Raw genomic sequence first — 18297 nt, 5'->3', positions numbered from 1 at the left:
AACCAAAGAGTTAACTGTGTTCTGTGTAGCACCTGACCACTGAGGAATATCATGTTACAGAATGTACCAGAAGTGTTTCTGTATGTATCAGTTGGTTTCGTTTCTGCCTGGGAGACGGTCGCAAGATGTCTGCGCTCTCACCAGGTTGTTTGTTATTTTCTCTCTAAAATAAACGTAAGTAGTTATTAGAACACTTTGGACTCTGTGTGTTCTTAAGAGGTTTTTTATCCAACGGCTATACAAGCTTTCGCTGTGTGAGAAGAAGAAGAACTCTGCTGTGTGTGTTTTACTGCCAGCCCGGATCTACGGAAGCAGAGAAGCGCTAGAGGAAGCGCGCCGGGCGATAATCAGTGGCTCCTAATTGAGTCATAAACAACTCAAAGGAGTCCTATACCCGTCACATACACACCCTCCACCACCCTGAGAAAGCCCCTTAATCCTGGAACCTGAAGCAGGCCATTGTTGCTGCTACTGTCTCCAGTATTTAAAATGATCATGACAAAAGTAATTTATTTATTCAGTAAAATATTTTAAACAGTTCCATATCTGTCAGGGGGCTCCCAAAGGGTCTGCGGGAGGAGGGGGATGCCAGATCGGGTTGCAGGGATCCCCGGCTCCTCCTCTCCTGCAGTACCTCTTCTAGCTGGGGTAGCAGCGAGTTGTCCAATGGGGAGGAAGAGGAAACAGAACGGTCAGACAGGTGGGAAAAGGGCGAGGAGCCCCTGCACCACCTTCACCAGGAGGGTTCAGAAAGGGAGACGTTACTTCCGGCGCCCTATTTGTGCAGAGGGGTCAAGCGCAAAGAGGGTAGGCGGAGATTGGGGGTGTCCAAGTTCTTCTGTTGGGCTCGTTACAGGAAGGGGCCACTCTCGGATTCTGCGAGTGACTGAGATGGACGTGTTTTTGTAGCTCTGCACTGTAAAGAGTATGCACAATAAAACTGTTTAAAATACAGTTTTGGAGGCTGGCGTCGTTACTCACGAGTAACCACCACATGATCCTGACAATACTAGATAATTTATATGAACTTTGAATAAGCTTGCTCATTTATGCTGGTTTGGCATACCACCACCACCACCACTATTACAGATACTGTACAAGGTTAGGTTTTAATGAGAAATGTCAGCATAACATTACTTCCCTAGTAGATTAGTGGTGGTGCATGACAAAGTTAGTTCTGAAACATGAGGCGCAAGCTCTTTTTCTCTGAAAAAGTAACACCCACCCACCCACCTCTGACCTTGTAAAGAGGCAGATACCTACTTTCATAGTAGGAAGTGAAATAAGAAATCCTATTTTTCTTTCTGTGCACAGCAAGGAAAGCGCAATGGGCAGGTGTCAAAGGAAGAAGCTGAGTATGCTCATCGTGTTTAGCATATAGATGTGATATTAAAACGTGCCATTTATTAAGTGTAATGAACTATAACAACAGTTAAAAAGCTCCTCCCCTACTGTGTGCTGAGTTTTCATCCTTCATAAAAGTTAATAGTATTCCATTTAAAGAATTAGCTGCTTTCATTCCCTGAACATAAAGGTAAACATGATCTTATATTTAACATTCCTTCAGTAAAATAGGGCAGGTTTGTGTTTTGGTTATTTGCATATTTATGTATATGTCAGTGAGTTTTCCTGTTCAGCTTCCAAAAAACAACAACACTCCACTATTAGAAACTGGAATAAAGTTTTCTTTTAAATTAGTCAAAAGTCTACCCGTGCCATCATTAAGTTGGCTAGAATTTTCTTCTCCTCTGTCTATCCTTTCAATTGAAATTCTTGGTTTTAGATTTATTCTATAAAATGAAATATTTCACATGATTTGTCATAACAGTGGGGATGCTCTGGGAAGAGGGAAGCTATAAGTATGGTTTCATATCTGGAGGAAAAATCAAGAGTCTTTATATACCGTAGTTAATGGAAAAATGAAGAGGCAACATGATCACTCTTACAAATATGAATGTGGGAGATCACACACTTGTTTGTTATCTCCTGGCATTCAGAGACTTGGTAGCTAAAGGCATTTATTTCACTTGCTGCTTTTCCAGTTCCTAGGCTGCCTCAGTACAAAAGCTTATGTGTATATATGGTGTGTGTGTGTGTGTGTTCTCAGCTTTCTAATGCAAATAAACATCCTTGAGTTTTTGTAGTGGAAATTTATAAGACAGCCACCAGCAGAAAAGTGTGCTTTACTTTTTAAGTCTGACATGTAGAGGATCATGTAGTCAGTATGATGTTGTGAGTCAGTAAGTCAGCTTCTCTGTTTTGTACTTGCTGGAGTTATAAATAATTGCTAATGGCAAGAACATTCAATTTCCATGGCTCATGAATTGGACCTAGCTCAAAATTTCTTGCCCATGATAGCCTTGGCTAATGCTTGCAATGTGAAATCATCTGAGCAACCACTAACTGAAACACCTGAGTGAACTAGGTCTCATGCTGAAATGAATCCTGAATGGTTGATGTTTTATTTAATGCTGGCTTTGCATCAACTAGTAGCAACAAAAACTCATGTGGCACTCACTGACCTCATCTCTAAAGTAGGTACTGCTTACCTGCTCCTGTTCCCTTAATTAGTTTTCTTAACTTATTTAATTTTAAAAATATTTATAACATTGATGTGTGGTTTTAGCTGTATCTTCTTAATTTTAACAATAACAATTTTGGTATCTGAAGAAGTGTGCATGCACATGAAAGCTTATACCAAAATATAAACTTAGTTGGTCTTTAAGGTGCTACTGAAGGAATTTTTTTATTTTGCTTCGACTCAGACCAACACGGCTACCTACCTGTAACTAATTTATTATTATTATTATTATTATTATTATTATTATTATTATTATTATTATTATTATTTCTATACTGCCCTTCATCCAAAGATCACACAGTGGTTTACAATACAAAAAAATACATACCAAAATAACAAACAAAAACAATACCCCCCCCTGGTTTAAAAACCACAGTTTGTTTAATTAGCCAGTGGCTTGGGAGAAGAGGGATGTTTTTGCCCGGCACCTAATATGTAAGGCACCAGGCAACCCTCCCAGGGAAAGCATTCCACAGGCGGGGCACCACCACAGAAAACACACATTCTCTGGTTGCTGCCCTCTGGACATCTTGCAGAAGAGGCGTATGAAGAAGTGCCTCAAATGATGATTGCAGGCTCTGGCTTGGTTCATATGGGGAGAAGCAGTCCTTAATGTATTGCAGTCCTCAGCCATTTAAGGTTTTAGAGGTCAAAACCAGTCTTAGATCTGGGCCCAAAAACTAATTGGCAGCCTGTGCAGTTGGGCCAGGATTGACGTTATATGCTCAAACCCTCTTGCCTCGGTGACAAACCTGGACACTGAATTCTGCACCATCTTCAGAGGCAGCCCACTTATAACGTGTTGCAGTAATCTAACCTAGAGGTTACCAGGACATAGACAACAAAAGTTAGGCTATCCTTATCCAGAAAGGTGTGTAGCTGGGTCACCAGCTGAAACTGATTGAAAGCATCATCCCTGACCATTGATTGGCCATGCTGGCTGGGGACTGATGGAAGTTGGAGTCCAACAACATCTGTTGTTCGCCACTCCTGCTCTGCCTACTAACTGTGTTGGCTCTAATTTCAGCCTCTGCACACTCCAGCACTCTTAACCTTGTGGCCCTCTGTCTCCACACATCCTTGGCCACCTGTGACACAGGATTGGCCACTAGTGGTACCACTATCCCCCAGAGCAGGTGCTTCATCAGGAAGGAAACTACCTCCTCCAGGTCGTTGTCAGAGCTGAGAGTGAGCTTGACCCGGAAGTAGTTGCTAGCCCAAACTGGGTAGGAGGCCAGACTTTTGTAATGCCTGAAGCTGGTTTTGGCCTGATGTACCCCTCTTGTGTCCTGTTCAGTTCCATGTACAGAAATAACTCTGCAGAAAATTACAGTTACTGACTGTATCAGCTTATTCGGCTCTTAAAATCATTTCAGTGTATAAATGTGTTAGATATGATGTAAGTAAATTAATGCACATCTGTTAGCTGAACTTTAGAAGATAGTGTTTAGATTGCAGGGCAGACTGAATGAGCATGCTTCTGTTAGCAGTGATATCTGTAACAAAAGCTGTTGTAAGTGAACAGTTTACTGCATTGGCACAAGTGTAGAAAAGCTCACAAGTTCAATCTATCCTTTTGTGGCATGCTTATACAAGAGCAAAAAGGCTCCCAGAGGTGGGGGAAGCTTAAAAATGTCATAAATGCCCTATTCTTTTTTTCCTAGGCAAAATTCACTTATGTCCAAGCATCTGATAAACCAAAGACCCTCAAGCATGGTCAGTGAAACATCTACTGCAGTGACTACATCCACTGTAGATACAAAACCTGGCTCCAAGGTAAGACACCCCCCACCTTATTCTGAAATGTGAACAGTATCAAGAACTGAGCTTAGCCCTTGGGCAAGGTGATCATTGCACTTCATTAGATCTGCACAGATATGACACATCCGTCATTTTGAGGTCATACAGTGATTCATGGCTGAGTTAAGATTTGAGCTAGAAGCTTCCTGTTTCTCTTAACCACTGTGGTACATGTTCTCTATTTCATTGCTTTCAATTTTTTCTTTCATACTGTTTACCTGGACAATATCAGCTTTAAGCATTTCTTTAGAATATATATATATATATATATATATATATATATATATATATATATATATATATATATATAATGGTGTTTGGCTGCACCATTCATTATATTGGACAGTGTCATTTTATAAATCTGTTCTGATAACAGAAATTAAAGGGAACCCCTTATGGACTAGGGAGCTGGAGCTCTGTATATGTATACTTGGTTGTGGTAGATTTTCTTATGGGCTGTTGTTGTTTGCATAATATGTTTGGGAGGAGTTTGGGAAAGAAGGGCATGGGTGATGCCATCCCAGTTTCAGTGGTCATGGGTAGTGGGAGTTGTAGCCATTGGGAGGCGATAGGTTGCCACGGAAGATGGGAACAAAGCTATGTACGGCTTGTTCCTTGTTTCCACCGCTGCCATGGGCTGGTTCCTGGTTGCTTATCTGCTGTGCTCACTGACCTGTTATCTATTATTTGTTCCTGGATGAGAGTGCTGATCTGGCGTGTATTACTGAGCCCTGGGTGGGTGTGCTGACCCGGCTGCACCCACCTGGATACTCAATGCAGCATAAGCATTGGCTTGCAGGAACTGGGGACAGAATGGAAGGGAGGAGTGGCTATGGTTCACAGAACTTCCATCACCAGGAACACCCTCTGTCTTGGAGCTTACTGTGAGGTCCTGCACCTGGTATCACACCAAGGAGACAGTAATCTATAGTAGTTGCTGGTGTGCTGTCCAGCCTGCTGTCCAGCAGCTTCTCTGACTGAGCTGGCAGAGGTGGTCTTGTATGTGGTGTTTGATGAATATCCATATTGAAGCTACCTTTGTTGTTCTGGCTCATGACTTCATAGCTTCCATAACAACCATGAGGCTGTTTCAGGTTGTCACTGATCTGACACATAGGGCAAAGCACAGTATTGATTTCAGTTTTTGCTCCAGAGGGAGGAAGGCATGGTCTGGAAACGGGTGTAGATGTCACCCTGTTTTCATTATGAGGTTATACTTGTAGCTTCTGTCATTCCCTGCAGGGGTAGTAGACAGATTATGATGATCTACTCCTGGAGACCAATGGAATCCAATAGATTCCTGTCATGCTGTGGAACAGCGAGGTGGATCAGGCCAGCACTTTACCCAGCTATTGAAATAGTTGCACCAGCTGCCATTAACTACTGGACTAAGTTCAAGGTGCTGAATTTGGTGTATAAAGCCCTATTTTAGAAACTGGAAAAGTTTTTAGTTGCATTTCCTTAAAACAACAACAACATGTAAAGATCGTTACTAGGATACTCCTCCAAATCCCACTCTTGTGTAGCTCTTGTTGAGGCATAAAGTATCATTTTACTCATTTCCAAGCAGTACCATTCAAATGATTGTATGTTTGCGTAGTTGAAACAGCTAGTGGGGTCAAGTATGGCCTATTGTTTCTTAATTTGGTATGCCCCTGAGGTGAAGAGCTGTAAAGATTGTTGCATGCTGATATGGCTCTGGTTCCCCATGCTCAGGTTGAGAGGACAACCAGCTAAAAGAGGTATTGTCTTTGTCTGGCTGTCATGCTTGAGGATGCTTCAGCAGCTTCTTTCATGACTGGGGAGCCCTTTATGACACTGTTGGAGAATTCCTGCTATTGAATAGTTATAAAAATGTGATGTGCAGTAAAAAAAGAGACAGGTTTTAGCAAGCCACTTTAGGGAAATTATGGACCCTATGGAAGCCTACGTTTAAGTAGATTTATTTTCTCACTATACCTCCTAACATAGACATGAAGGTAGAAAGAGCTTAACCAAGAGCGAAAGGCTTTATTCTATGGTAAATTCAGCCATAGTGATTCTGATTCTGCTCCTGAAATTAAGATTTGTGTCTATGGCATGAGTTTAAGGATTTTACTATATCGAGGAATAAAATGATATCTCTCCCACTAGTGCAATCATGTTATGCCACCCTAAGCTCATGGCAGAAATTGAACATATTACCCATGTATAATCAATATTGATATATTACTATGTGCTTAATAGAGACGAAGGTGGCACTGTGGTCTAAACCACAGAGCCTAGGGCTTGCTGATCGGAAAGTTGATGGTTCGAATCCCCGTGACGGGGTGAGCTCCCATTGTTCGGTCGCAGCTCCTGCCCACCTAGTAGTTCGGAAGCACGTCCAAGTGCAAGTAGATAAATAGGTACCGCTCTGGCAGGAAGGTAAACGGTGTTTCCGTGCGCTGCTCTGGTTCGCCAGAAGCAGCTTAGTATTGCTGGCCACATGACCCGGAAGCTGTCTGTGGACAAATGCCAGCTCCCTCGGCCTATAAAGCGAGATGAGCGCCGCAACCCCAGAGTCGTCCGTGACTGGACCTAATGGTCATGGGTACCTTTACCTTTTATGTGCTTAATACTAGAAAATAGAAAAGGAGAAAGCTGCATACTTGACTTTAAAGAGGACTTTGGTAAATTTCCAGACATGCCTACACAGAAGGATGGGAGAAGATAGGGCTAGGATCCCTGCCCCATTATATAATCACAGAAAGAATGAATAATGTAACTTAAGACTTACAATGGGAAGTGAATGTGATGTGGCAGAATTTCACTGGCCTAGTTCACACATCACTCTGAGCATGGGTATGGCCTACCATGACTACACAAATGTTTGGGCTCCTGCTGAGGAGCTCACATCTACTTTGCTCCTCCTAGCTTTTTAGGTCAGTGTGGGATGGCAGATAAACCAAGGTTTTCTGAACTTGGGATCATGGTTAAGGTCTCTCTTTCTCGGCCATGACATCTAACCATATGACAAACCTTGGCTACAGATCATGGTTAAGGAAGAATGACCTTGACCGTGATCCCGGGTTCAGACAATACTCTGAGTCTTAAAAGCCCAGAGAGGAGGAAAGTGCCTGGGATCTCATCCTGAGAAGCCAACATGTTGACATATTCAGTGCGGTCAGTGTGTGAAGTTAAGGAAGAGTTGAAAGAGAAGATTTGATTTCAACATGTCAGTATTTAAGCAGGAGGGGTTTTGCACAAAAGCTGAAGTCTAGTCTGAATTTGGGTTCAGAAGCCCAAGGACTTCTGCTAGTTTCCTCCCTCTTGACCAGCATAAATTAATATTAATATTCAGATTAGCCCCAAGATACAATGATAAATTGCTAGATATACCCCCAGTTGAGGATGTTCTCTCTGCAGAAAGGAGTTGCTGAATAACTGGATTCTTAGAAAGAATTAAAAGATGTAGAGGAAACGGAAACATGTGTAATTGTGTAGTAACTGATAATATCCATTTTGTGGCAAAATGGTTTAAATACTAAATTATTGTGTAACAAAATAGGGAACATTATAAAAAATACATTGTACTGTATGTGTACTTGTTATGTTTGCTCATGTCATGCACTTACTATTGCTGTATTATACTTGTCTGAAGGTGGTAAAATCTGGCAATAAAATACACAGTTTTGGGAAAAGAGACCAGGCTATAAGGAGAAACCCTAATGTTCCTGTTGTGGTAAGAGGATGGCTTCATAAGCAGGTGAGTTTGTGTATATTTATGTGTTGCAATGAATGAAATCAGAACTGCCTGGTGAAAAGGAACTTTTTTTTGCATAGCATTTGAAAATGCTGGAGTGGAGCAGGGGCGGGGGAAGGGGGTTGCAGTGGGTGCAGGCCACCCTGGGTGTCACCACTGAGGGGGGTGACAAAATGCCAGGCGGCACTCACCGCGGGGGCTGCAGCGTGCCTGAGCCATGCGTCTCTCCCGGGAGAGACGCGGTGGCTGGGGTGCGCGCAGGCTCTGTGCTGCCCAAACGGTCCGCCCACTGCCTCTCCCCCCCCAGCTGTAGGGGCGCGCCACCCCAAGAGCCTGAGTGGCTTCCTCCACCACTGCAGTGGAGTTCCTGGAATTAAAATTTCATGTGATCAGGGAATCTCAGAATTGACCTTCAAATCTTCTTGCCTTGTTTTCTGTCCCTAGTATAAGTGTACAGTCTTTGTAGAAAATCTAGCATAGGAAAATACATGTTTATATTATGAATAATCTAATAGGCAGGTAGTTCTGCAAATGAGTTATCTAGATAGCGCACAGTACTAAAAAGTCTACTGTTTTTCCTTGGACAACTTATGAACAGATAGTGATTATTAGGTGAAAATAGACCACTGATAAGAGCTTTAACACAACTGTAATAGTTGTGTGTGTGAATAAGTACCACAGTTGTCAAATTATATAGTGTAGGAGTATTAGATTTACAGCTTAGGATGCTGTGTATTTAAGGCAGAGGGGGATAAAAGCTTAGTTATATCAAAATGTGAACAGTTCAAGCAGAAAGTTTGTAACCTAAACACCTTTCCAGGAGGCAATAAGTATGAAATGCCAGACTTTATAAATATAATTAACAATTTTAAAAAAATTATTACAATGCAAATTACTGTGTCCTGCACATATATTAACATAACTAGTTTTATTGCATAAAACTACAGCACATCCCTAGGCAGCATGTAATAAATAGCCAGGCAGGTCAACTATATGGAAACAAAAAGGTCAGCGGTTAGTGTCTGTCAATGTTCTACTGACATGAAAGATGAACTCTGCCTGTATCATTATTAGCACTGCAGTCATGAAAACCTTTCCCAAGCCATATAGAATTAAAAACATAAACATGTCCAGATATATCATACAGTGGCCACTACTGCTCCACTGATCTTGATCCATCCAGCATACTAATAATTTTTGTCATTTGTGCATTACTGATCTCTGCTAACTAGCATTCACTAATTGTAATATGCTTTCCCTTCATAATAATGGTATCTAATTAGTGTTGGAAGAGCTTTTGATAAAGTAGATGGCTCCACTAGCAGTAAAGAAAGAGATTTTTTGCCTTTTTTGGCTCCTTTCTGCCTCGCCCAGCACACCCTGAAAATCAGTTCAAGAGAGCTGGGAAACTCTCCAGAACAGGGTAGAAAGCAGCATGGGGGCTGCAAGCGAAAGTTCTGCTTATATTAGTGGAAGTGTTTGCAGAATCAAAAGCCTTCCATGTTCTTAAGAGCACCAGTTAGATTACACCCAGTAACAAAAAAATTAAGCTTTTGGGAAGTAGTATGAGAAAATCATGACACTGGGAAGGTTATGCCATAGCTTTGCATGATTGTTGATGAGCATATTTTCATATGTTAAATAAAATATATAGACATTTCAGATTCTGCTTAGTGCATAGCTGTGTCGTTTCTTCTACTGTCTGTGTTACAAATTTTGTATTTTATTATTTGTATTTTTAGGATAGTTCTGGCATGAGATTGTGGAAAAGGCGATGGTTTGTGCTTGCTGATTATTGTTTATTTTACTACAAAGGTTAGTGAATAAAGATCTGATTTCAATATTTTTTGTGGAACTGAGAGCTGAGCACAAATGTTACATTTGTTTCTAAAGTCTTAGAAACTGAGCTTTTTGGTATTCAAAATGTCTGGGAGAATGCTAGAGAACAACTCCCTACCTCCTCCTTGCATTAATGTCAGGGAGTCATTTATGGAAGCTAATCTAGGCATTTCTTACCTTTTTGATTGAAGAACATCTATGCAAACCAATTGCCATTCCCAGTTCTTGGTGACAACAATTCTCTCTCTCCCCCCGCCATCTAATTTGTCTCCTTCAAAAATTCTTGATTGCTAGGAGTATTTCTTTCTCTCTGCTCCTCACAAATAATGACAGTGTACTGGAAAATACAGAGGCCTTGATATCTCCACTGTGAGAGGCACAAAATGTTTGTGTTGCTAAAAAAGGAAGGTTACATGTAACATTAATAAAACACATGAAATTATCAGAAAAACTGATACATGTTTTTGTCTATCTCACCTAGTATTGTATATTCTAACTTGCACCAGCTAATCAGGACTTCAGGCAGAGATATTTCAAATTACACGCTGATCCTTTTCACTGAAAATGCCAGTGATTAAACCTGGAACCCTGAGTGCACCTTGTCCCTCCAAGGTTTAGTCCCTCTATAACCTTTCTGCCAGCCTATATCTCAAATGCCATCTACTGCTGTTGAACAATGGTACAATTACTAGCTCCTGGGAACCTAAATGGCTTGTGGAACTGTATTGTGCCTTGTTGTTGTTGTTTAGTCGTTTAGTCGTGTCTGACTCTTCGTGACCCCATGGACCAGAGCACGCCAGGCACTCCTGTCTTGCACTGCCTCCCGCAGTTTGGTCAAACTCATGTTGGTAGCTTCGAGAGCACTGTCCAACCATCTCGTCCTCTGTCGTCCCCTTCTCCTTGTGCCCTCCATCTTTCCCAACATCAGGGTCTTTTCCAGGGAGTCTTCTCTTCTCATGAGGTGGCCAAAGTATTGTAGCCTCAGCTTCAGGATCTGTCCTTCCAGTGAGCACTCGGGGCTGATTTCCTTCAGAATGGAGAGGTTTGATCTTCTTGCAGTCCATGGGACTCTCAAGAGTCTCCTCCAGCACCATAATTCAAAAGCTTCAATTCTTCGGCGATCAGCCTTCTTTATGGTCCAGCTCTCACTTCCGTACATCACTTCTGGGAAAACCATAGCTTTAACTATACGGACCTTTGTCGGCAAGGTGATGTCTCTGCTTTTTAAGATGTTGTCTAGGTTTGTCATTGCTTTTCTCCCAAGAAGCAGGCATCTTTTAATGCCGTGACTGCTGTCACCATCTGCAGTGATCAAGGAGCCCAGGAAAGTAAAATCTTTCACTGCCTCCATTTCTTCCCCTTCTATTTGCCAGGAGGTGATGGGACCAGTGGCCATGATCTTGGTTTTTTTGATGTTGAGCTTCAGACCATATTTTGCGCTCTCCTCTTTCACCCTCATTAAAAGGTTCTTTAATTCCTCCTCACTTTCTGCCATCAAGGTTGTGTCATCTGCATATCTGAGGTTGTTGATATTTCTTCCGGCAATATTGTGCCTTACTGCCCCCCAAAGAACCACACAAGTTATACACATAGTGCAGCTAACGTACGTTGCACAAGATGTGGGCTGTTGCACAATACATGCTTGATAGCATGAATACATTTTGTGTTTCAGTTGAAATATGGAAGTTAATTTGTTTCTTTCTTCTTTCAAAAGACAGCAGAGAAGAATCTGTTCTTGGAAGTATACCATTGCCTAGCTATGTAATATCTACAGTTGGACCTGAAGATCATATAAACCGCAAGTACTCATTTAAGGTAAATTTAGTAATTTCAAAGTTTGTGGTTTATTTTAAACAGTAAAACTGATCCATTTTTGGGAAATGGCATTTCCTAACATTTCCCCTGTATATATGGAGCAAAATATAAAGAGCCACTGATAGTTTTTGCACACATATTGGAACTTCTCCTTTCCACCACAGTGCTTGTCCTCCCTGCAAAGTTGGGTGGTCTTCCTTGAATAGCTTCCAATGCAATGTGACATGTTGTTGTAAGGGAAATCTGGAGAGTGCCTGTGCACTGGTAGAAGGTTTTGCATGCAGTTGTAGGACTTCAAACCCACTTATATTTTTATAACAATGTATCTCCTTTCTTAAAAGAAAATTATCAGACCAGATCATTGTTCCACCATAACACAATGTTATTCATTGCTTTAATGTGTGTTTTCCTATGTTACTCTAAATTATGATTCTCTGTTGTCTATCTACTCAGAAGTAGGTTTAAATGAGTAGAGTGGAGTTTACATCCAAATAAATATACAGTACATAGGTTTGCAGTACATGATACAGCAATGCTGTTTTTCTTCCGTTTAAATTATTATTTTGCTTCAAAGTGCTTGTTTACTTTGCATTCACTAAATGGAGTTGTCAACAATTTGTGATAATATGCCCTCTATATTTTTGCAATGCGAGAGTATGGTAGTGTTTAAATCCACTTTTGTGACTGTATGCAGTCCTATTACTTGGGCTGTTCTTTGAACACTTATCATTACAGTGGAGCTTGATTCCAGACAGATTGATATGGGGAAAAGTCCTCTATTCAGTTTTATCCATCCAGATCCTAAGCCATATAAGGTTTTACATGTTGGTGCAGGTATCTTGAACTTGGTTTTGTAGCATATCAGCAGCCAATGCAGCTCCTTGGTAAGCTTAAAGGCCTAGCTGCGGCATTTTACAATTGCTGCAGCTTCCAGGCCAACTTCAAAGGCAGCACAACATACAATACATTGCAATAACCCACTCTTGAGATTACCAATTCAAGGGTCATTGTGGCCAGGCTATCCCTGCTAGCTTTTTCTGTTTCATCTCCTTGCCCCCTTTTGTGTTTTTGTGTGTCGAGGTTGTTGTTTTTGTTATTTGGTGTATGGGGCGTTACTTAGGAACATTTAGGGGACACCAAGCAATGTGTTCTACTTCCAGGTTAGTTCTTCATTTTTGGAATCATTTGGAGAAGGCTCCAAGGAGGTCAACTTGTCTGTAAAAATTATTTGGTATTGCATCAGGATATTGGGGGTGAAACATGGTGTGCAGTACTGAAAGGTAGACTGTCTCATATATCCAGAGAGTCATCCTCCTAAGAAGAAACTGCTAGATTATATTCAGTGAGAAATCAGAATGTGATGTAACGCGTCCCTAATAAACAGCTGTGAATTGGGCAACCCAGTGGTTACAGCTATTTGTGTGAAGGAGGAGAAGAGCTGGGAGCGTAGTCTCACGTTTTGGTGTACCCCTGTCCATAGAGGCATAACAAAATTCTTAAGAGGCTTACAAATATTAATAGAATTTAATCAGCCAACACAGTGTTTTGTTACAACAGTTTTAAAAGTGTAAGTTCAAGGTATAAGGAGTTGATTTCAGAAGAAACGTGCCAGTTCCCCATTCTCATGCACAAATGCTTCCCACTTGCACTCAGAGAGGTGGTAGTGTGATTGAATATCACCCCTGGCTTTTTAAAATATAAAGTGTAAGTTGGATGGCATTTGGTCAGTCATTTCAACATATAGTCAAAATATGGATTGGCTGCAGCAATGCATTGATTGCCTCAGCCCAGTATTAAAATATATGAAGTTGCATGCCTACTCAATAACATGCTAAATTTTGTTAATGCTATGCATGACTAAGGCTGCAACCCTGGGAGCAAGTCTCACTGAACTTAATGTGACCTACGTCTGTCTACATAACTATAACAGTGCACTGTGACTCCTTAATTCTTGTTGGAGATAACAGTGATGTGCAAGGTGTTTACTTAACTGTAAATTTAAAATGCCAAGGAATGTCTTGGTTTTTAGTTTCTTTTTAACTTCGAAGTACTTTTGTTTTTTATGATTAAGCATCACTTCAATGAAGACTAGGTTATTGATATAATGGAATATGTATGGGCAATGACTGAACTTCAAAGCATGCACATTTATCATCTATACTCTGAGAAGCTGAAATAAAACCTATTTCTGCTGATGATATTTGAATGTGTGTTACCCTTTAATCATCTATTAGTGCTTAAACTCTGAACCTGCTTCCTAAGCTTATTATTATGGGATCAATGAGGGAAGCTTCTTAAAGGAAATATCAGCATATTTGTATTATATCCAAAATCCTTCGGGTAAAATATTATATTCTTTCCAGTTGATATCAGTATGCATCTCTGCATATTTGACATCATAGATGGATTTAAGGAAATATCTACTTGATGCTGTTCCAAGAAAACCTACCATGGCCTGAAGTATTTATATTTCTTCTTGTTAAATAATTCATCTGCTTTCTGATCCTAGGTTTAAGATCAAGACCACTTCAAATTGTATATCATCATCTAGAAGGGAAGAACATATTATTTTTTCTAGAAGTTCCAAAGCAGTATTTTAAAAATGCTGCTTGTTAAAGTGCCATTGTTTGTCAGCTTTAAAGTACCATCTGACAAGAATTCTATCACTCATTAGTTTTATAGTTAACTTTTCTAATCAGTTTAGTGCTGTTAAATGTAGTTTGAAATAAAAAGCATAGCAAGAATGTGTGTTATTTGAATTTGAAGTGGGGAAATCTACATATGAAAAAGTAAGTTGAAAAATAGGTTCTATTACCCCTGTGTCCCCTTCATGGATCAATGCCTTGTCGTGGCGAAGGGGCTTGAATAACTCAGAGAAGCTATGAGCTATGCCATGCAGGGCCACCCAAGATGGACAGGTCATAGTGGAGAATTTTGACTAAATGTGATCCACCTGGAGAAGGAACTGGCAAGCCACTCCAGTATCCCTGCCAAGAAAACTCCATGGACAAAGACAACAGGCATATAAAAGTTATGACGCTGGAAGATGAGCCCCTCAGGTCGGAAGGCGTCCAACATGCTACTGAGGAAGAGCGGAGGACAAGTACAAGTAGATTCAGAGCTGATGAAGCGGCTGGGCCAAAGCCGAAAGGACGCTCAGTTGCGGATATGCCTGGAAGCGAAAGGAAAGTCCGATGCTGTAAAGAAAAATATTGCATAGGAACCTGGAATGTAAGAACCATGAATGGAGGTAAGCTGGATGTGGTCAAAAATGAGATGACAAGAATAAATATCGACATCCTGGGCATCAGTGAACTAAAATGGAAGGGAATGGGCGAATTCAGTTCGGATGACTATCATATCTACTACTGTGGGCAAGAATCCTTTAGCAGAAATGGAGTGGCCCTCATAGTCAACAAAAGAGTGGCAAAAGCTGTAATGGGATGCAATCTCAAAAATGACAGAATGATCTCGATACGAATCCAAGGCAGACCTTTTAACATCACAGTAATCCAAGTTTATGCACCAACTACCGGTGCTGAAGAAAGTGAAATTGACCAATTCTATGAAGACCTACAACACCTTCTAGAAATGACACCAAAGAAGGATGTTCTTCTCATTACAGGGGATTGGAATGCTAAAGTAGGGAATCAAGAGATAAAAGGAACAACTGGCAAGTTTGGCCTTGGAGTTCAAAATGAAGCAGGGCAAAGGCTAATAGAGTTCTGTCAAGAGAACAAGCTGGTCATCACAAACACTCTCTTCCAACAACACAAGAGACGACTCTACACATGGATATCACCAAATGGGCAGCATCGAAATCAGATTGATTATATTCTCTGCAGCCAAAGATGGAGAAGCTCTGTACAGTCAGCAAAAACAAGACCTGGAGCTGACTGTAACTCAGATCATCAGCTTCTTATAGCAAAATTCCAGCTTAAACTGAAGAAAGTAGGAAAAACCACTGGGCCAGTAAAATACAATCTAAATCAAATCCCTTATGAATACACAGTGGAAGTGAGGAACAGGTTTAAGGATTTAGATTTGGTGGACAGAGTGCCTGAAGAACTATGGATGGAGGCTCGTAACATTATACAGGAGGCAGCAACGAAAACCATCCCAAGGAAAAGGAAATGCAAGAAAGCAAAATGGCTGTCCAACGAGGCCTTACAAATAGCGGAGGAGAGGAGGCAAGCAAAATGCAAGGGAGATAGGGAAACTGAATGCAGATTTCAAAAAAACAGCAAGGAGAGACAAGAGGGTCTTCTTAAATGAGCAATGCAAAGAAATAGAGGAAAACAACAGAATGGGGAAAACCAGAGATCTGTTCAAGAAAATTGGAGATATGAAAGGAACATTTCGTACAAAGATTACCATAATCAAGGACAAAAGTGGTAAGGACCTAACAGAAGCAGAAGACATCAAGAAGAGGTGGCAAGAATACACAGAGGAATTATACCAGAAAGATATGGAGGTCTCGTACACCCCAGGTAGTGTGGTTGCTGACCTTGAGCCAGACATCTTGGAGAGTGAAGTCAAATGGGCCTTAGAAAGCATTGCTAATAACAAGGCCAGTGGAAGTGATGATATTCCAGCTGAACTATTTAAAATTTTAAAAGATGATGCTGTTAAGGTGCTACACCCAATATGCCAGCAAGTTTGGAAAACTCAGCAATGGCCAGAGGATTGGAGAAGATCAGTCTACATCCCAATTCCAAAGAAGGGCAGTGCCAAAGAATGCTCCAACTACCGCACAATTGCGCTCATTTCACACGCTAGCAAGGTTATGCTTAAAATTCTACAAGGCAGGCTTAGGCAGTATGTGGACCGAGAACTCCCAGAAGTGCAAGCTGGATTTCGAAAGGGCAGAGGAACCAGAGACCAAATAGCAAACATGCGCTGGATTATGGAGAAAGCTAGAGAGTTCCAGAAAAACGTCTACTTCTGCTTCATCGACTATGCAAAAGCCTTTGACTGTGTCGACCACAGCAAACTATGGCAAGTTCTTAAAGAAATGGGAGTGCCTGATCACCTCATCTGTCTCCTGAGAAATCTCTATGTGGGACAAGAAGCTACAGTTAGAACTGGATATGGAACAACTGATTGGTTCAAAATTGGGAAAGGAGTACGACAAGGTTGTATATTGTCTCCCTGCTTATTTAACTTATATGCAGAATTCATCATGCGAAAGGCTGGACTAGATGAAACCCAAGCCGGAATTAAGATTGCCGGAAGAAATATCAACAACCTCAGATATGCAGATGACACAACCTTGATGGCAGAAAGCGAGGAGGAATTAAAGAACCTTTTAATGAGGGTGAAAGAGGAGAGCGCAAAATATGGTCTGAAGCTCAACATCAAAAAAACCAAGATCATGGCCACTGGTCCCATCACCTCCTGGCAAATAGAAGGGGAAGAAATGGAGGCAGTGAGAGATTTTACTTTCTTGGGCTCCTTGATCACTGCAGATGGTGACAGCAGTCACGAAATTAAAAGACGCCTGTTTCTTGGGAGAAAAGCGATGACAAACCTAGACAGCATCTTAAAAAGCAGAGACATCACCTTGCCGACAAAGGTCCGTATAGTTAAAGCTATGGTTTTCCCAGTAGTGATGTATGGAAGTGAGAGCTGGACCATAAAGAAGGCTGATCGCCAAAGAATTGATGCTTTTGAATTATGGTGCTGGAGGAGACTCTTGAGAGTCCCATGGACTGCAAGAAGATCAAACCTATCCATTCTTCAGGAAATCAGCCCTGAGTGCTCCCTGGAAGGACAGATCGTGAAGCTGAGGCTCCAATACTTTGGCCACCTCATGAGAAGAGAGGAATCTTTGGAAAAGACCCTGATGTTGGGAAAGATTGAGGGCACTAGGAGAAGGGGACGACAGAGGAAAAGATGGTTGGACAGTGTTCTCAAAGCTACGAACATGAGTTTGACCAAACTGCAGGAGGCAGTGCAAGACAGGAGTGCCTGGCATGCTATGGTCCATGGGGTCACGAAGAGTCGGACACGACTAAACGACTAAACAACCCCTGTGTAAGAGGCAGGGAAAGGAAGATCTCCAGGGTGGGAGGATGGAAGAAGATAGGGAAGTTCCCAGTTGAGAACTAGGAGGGTTTACATCTCTCTGTATGGCACAAGTTAAGATTTACCTGTGAAAGAAGACTATGTATTATTATTTTCTTTTTTAAAAATTTCTGTTTTGATTGGTTTTTTTAAAATTGTAATGTACTATGAAAGGTCTTAATACAATTTTATTCAAAATAAAAAAATAAAAAGAAGTCCTATTACAATGGGTCCCTTCCTCTGACTAAAGGCAGGGGCTTAGGAAGGGGGGCAGTGGGCTTATCTTTTTGTAACACCCCCCTCATGGATGACACCCAGGGTGGACCGCCCCCTTCCTATGCCCCTGCAATGAGTTAAACATTGGGGTATATGCATAATATACTTGATTCTAGTTTTCAAAACTGTAATTCTAAATTATTTGTTATACTTTGCTCCAATTACCATCATATTAATTTCTCTTTATTAATTACTG

At 41.2% G+C, this 18297-nt stretch overlaps 1 protein-coding gene across 7 annotated transcripts in view; it reads left to right on the top strand.

Moving 5' to 3' along the window:
• Positions 1–18297, top strand: part of PLEKHA7 (pleckstrin homology domain containing A7) — a 157338-nt gene that overhangs the window by 75748 nt on the left and 63293 nt on the right. For all 7 annotated transcript variants that reach the window (XM_060275967.1, XM_035120139.2, XM_035120148.2 and 4 more), the window contains 4 exons: positions 4246–4357; positions 8004–8108; positions 9848–9920; positions 11659–11759. In XM_060275967.1, the coding sequence (XP_060131950.1) occupies positions 4246–4357; positions 8004–8108; positions 9848–9920; positions 11659–11759 (391 nt within the window). The remainder of the gene's footprint in view (positions 1–4245; positions 4358–8003; positions 8109–9847; positions 9921–11658; positions 11760–18297) is intronic.

This window comes from Zootoca vivipara, chromosome 1, assembly GCF_963506605.1.
Source record: "Zootoca vivipara chromosome 1, rZooViv1.1, whole genome shotgun sequence".
NCBI classification, from domain to species: Eukaryota; Metazoa; Chordata; class Lepidosauria; order Squamata; family Lacertidae; genus Zootoca; species Zootoca vivipara.
This window is presented reverse-complemented; position numbering and strand designations above follow the sequence as displayed.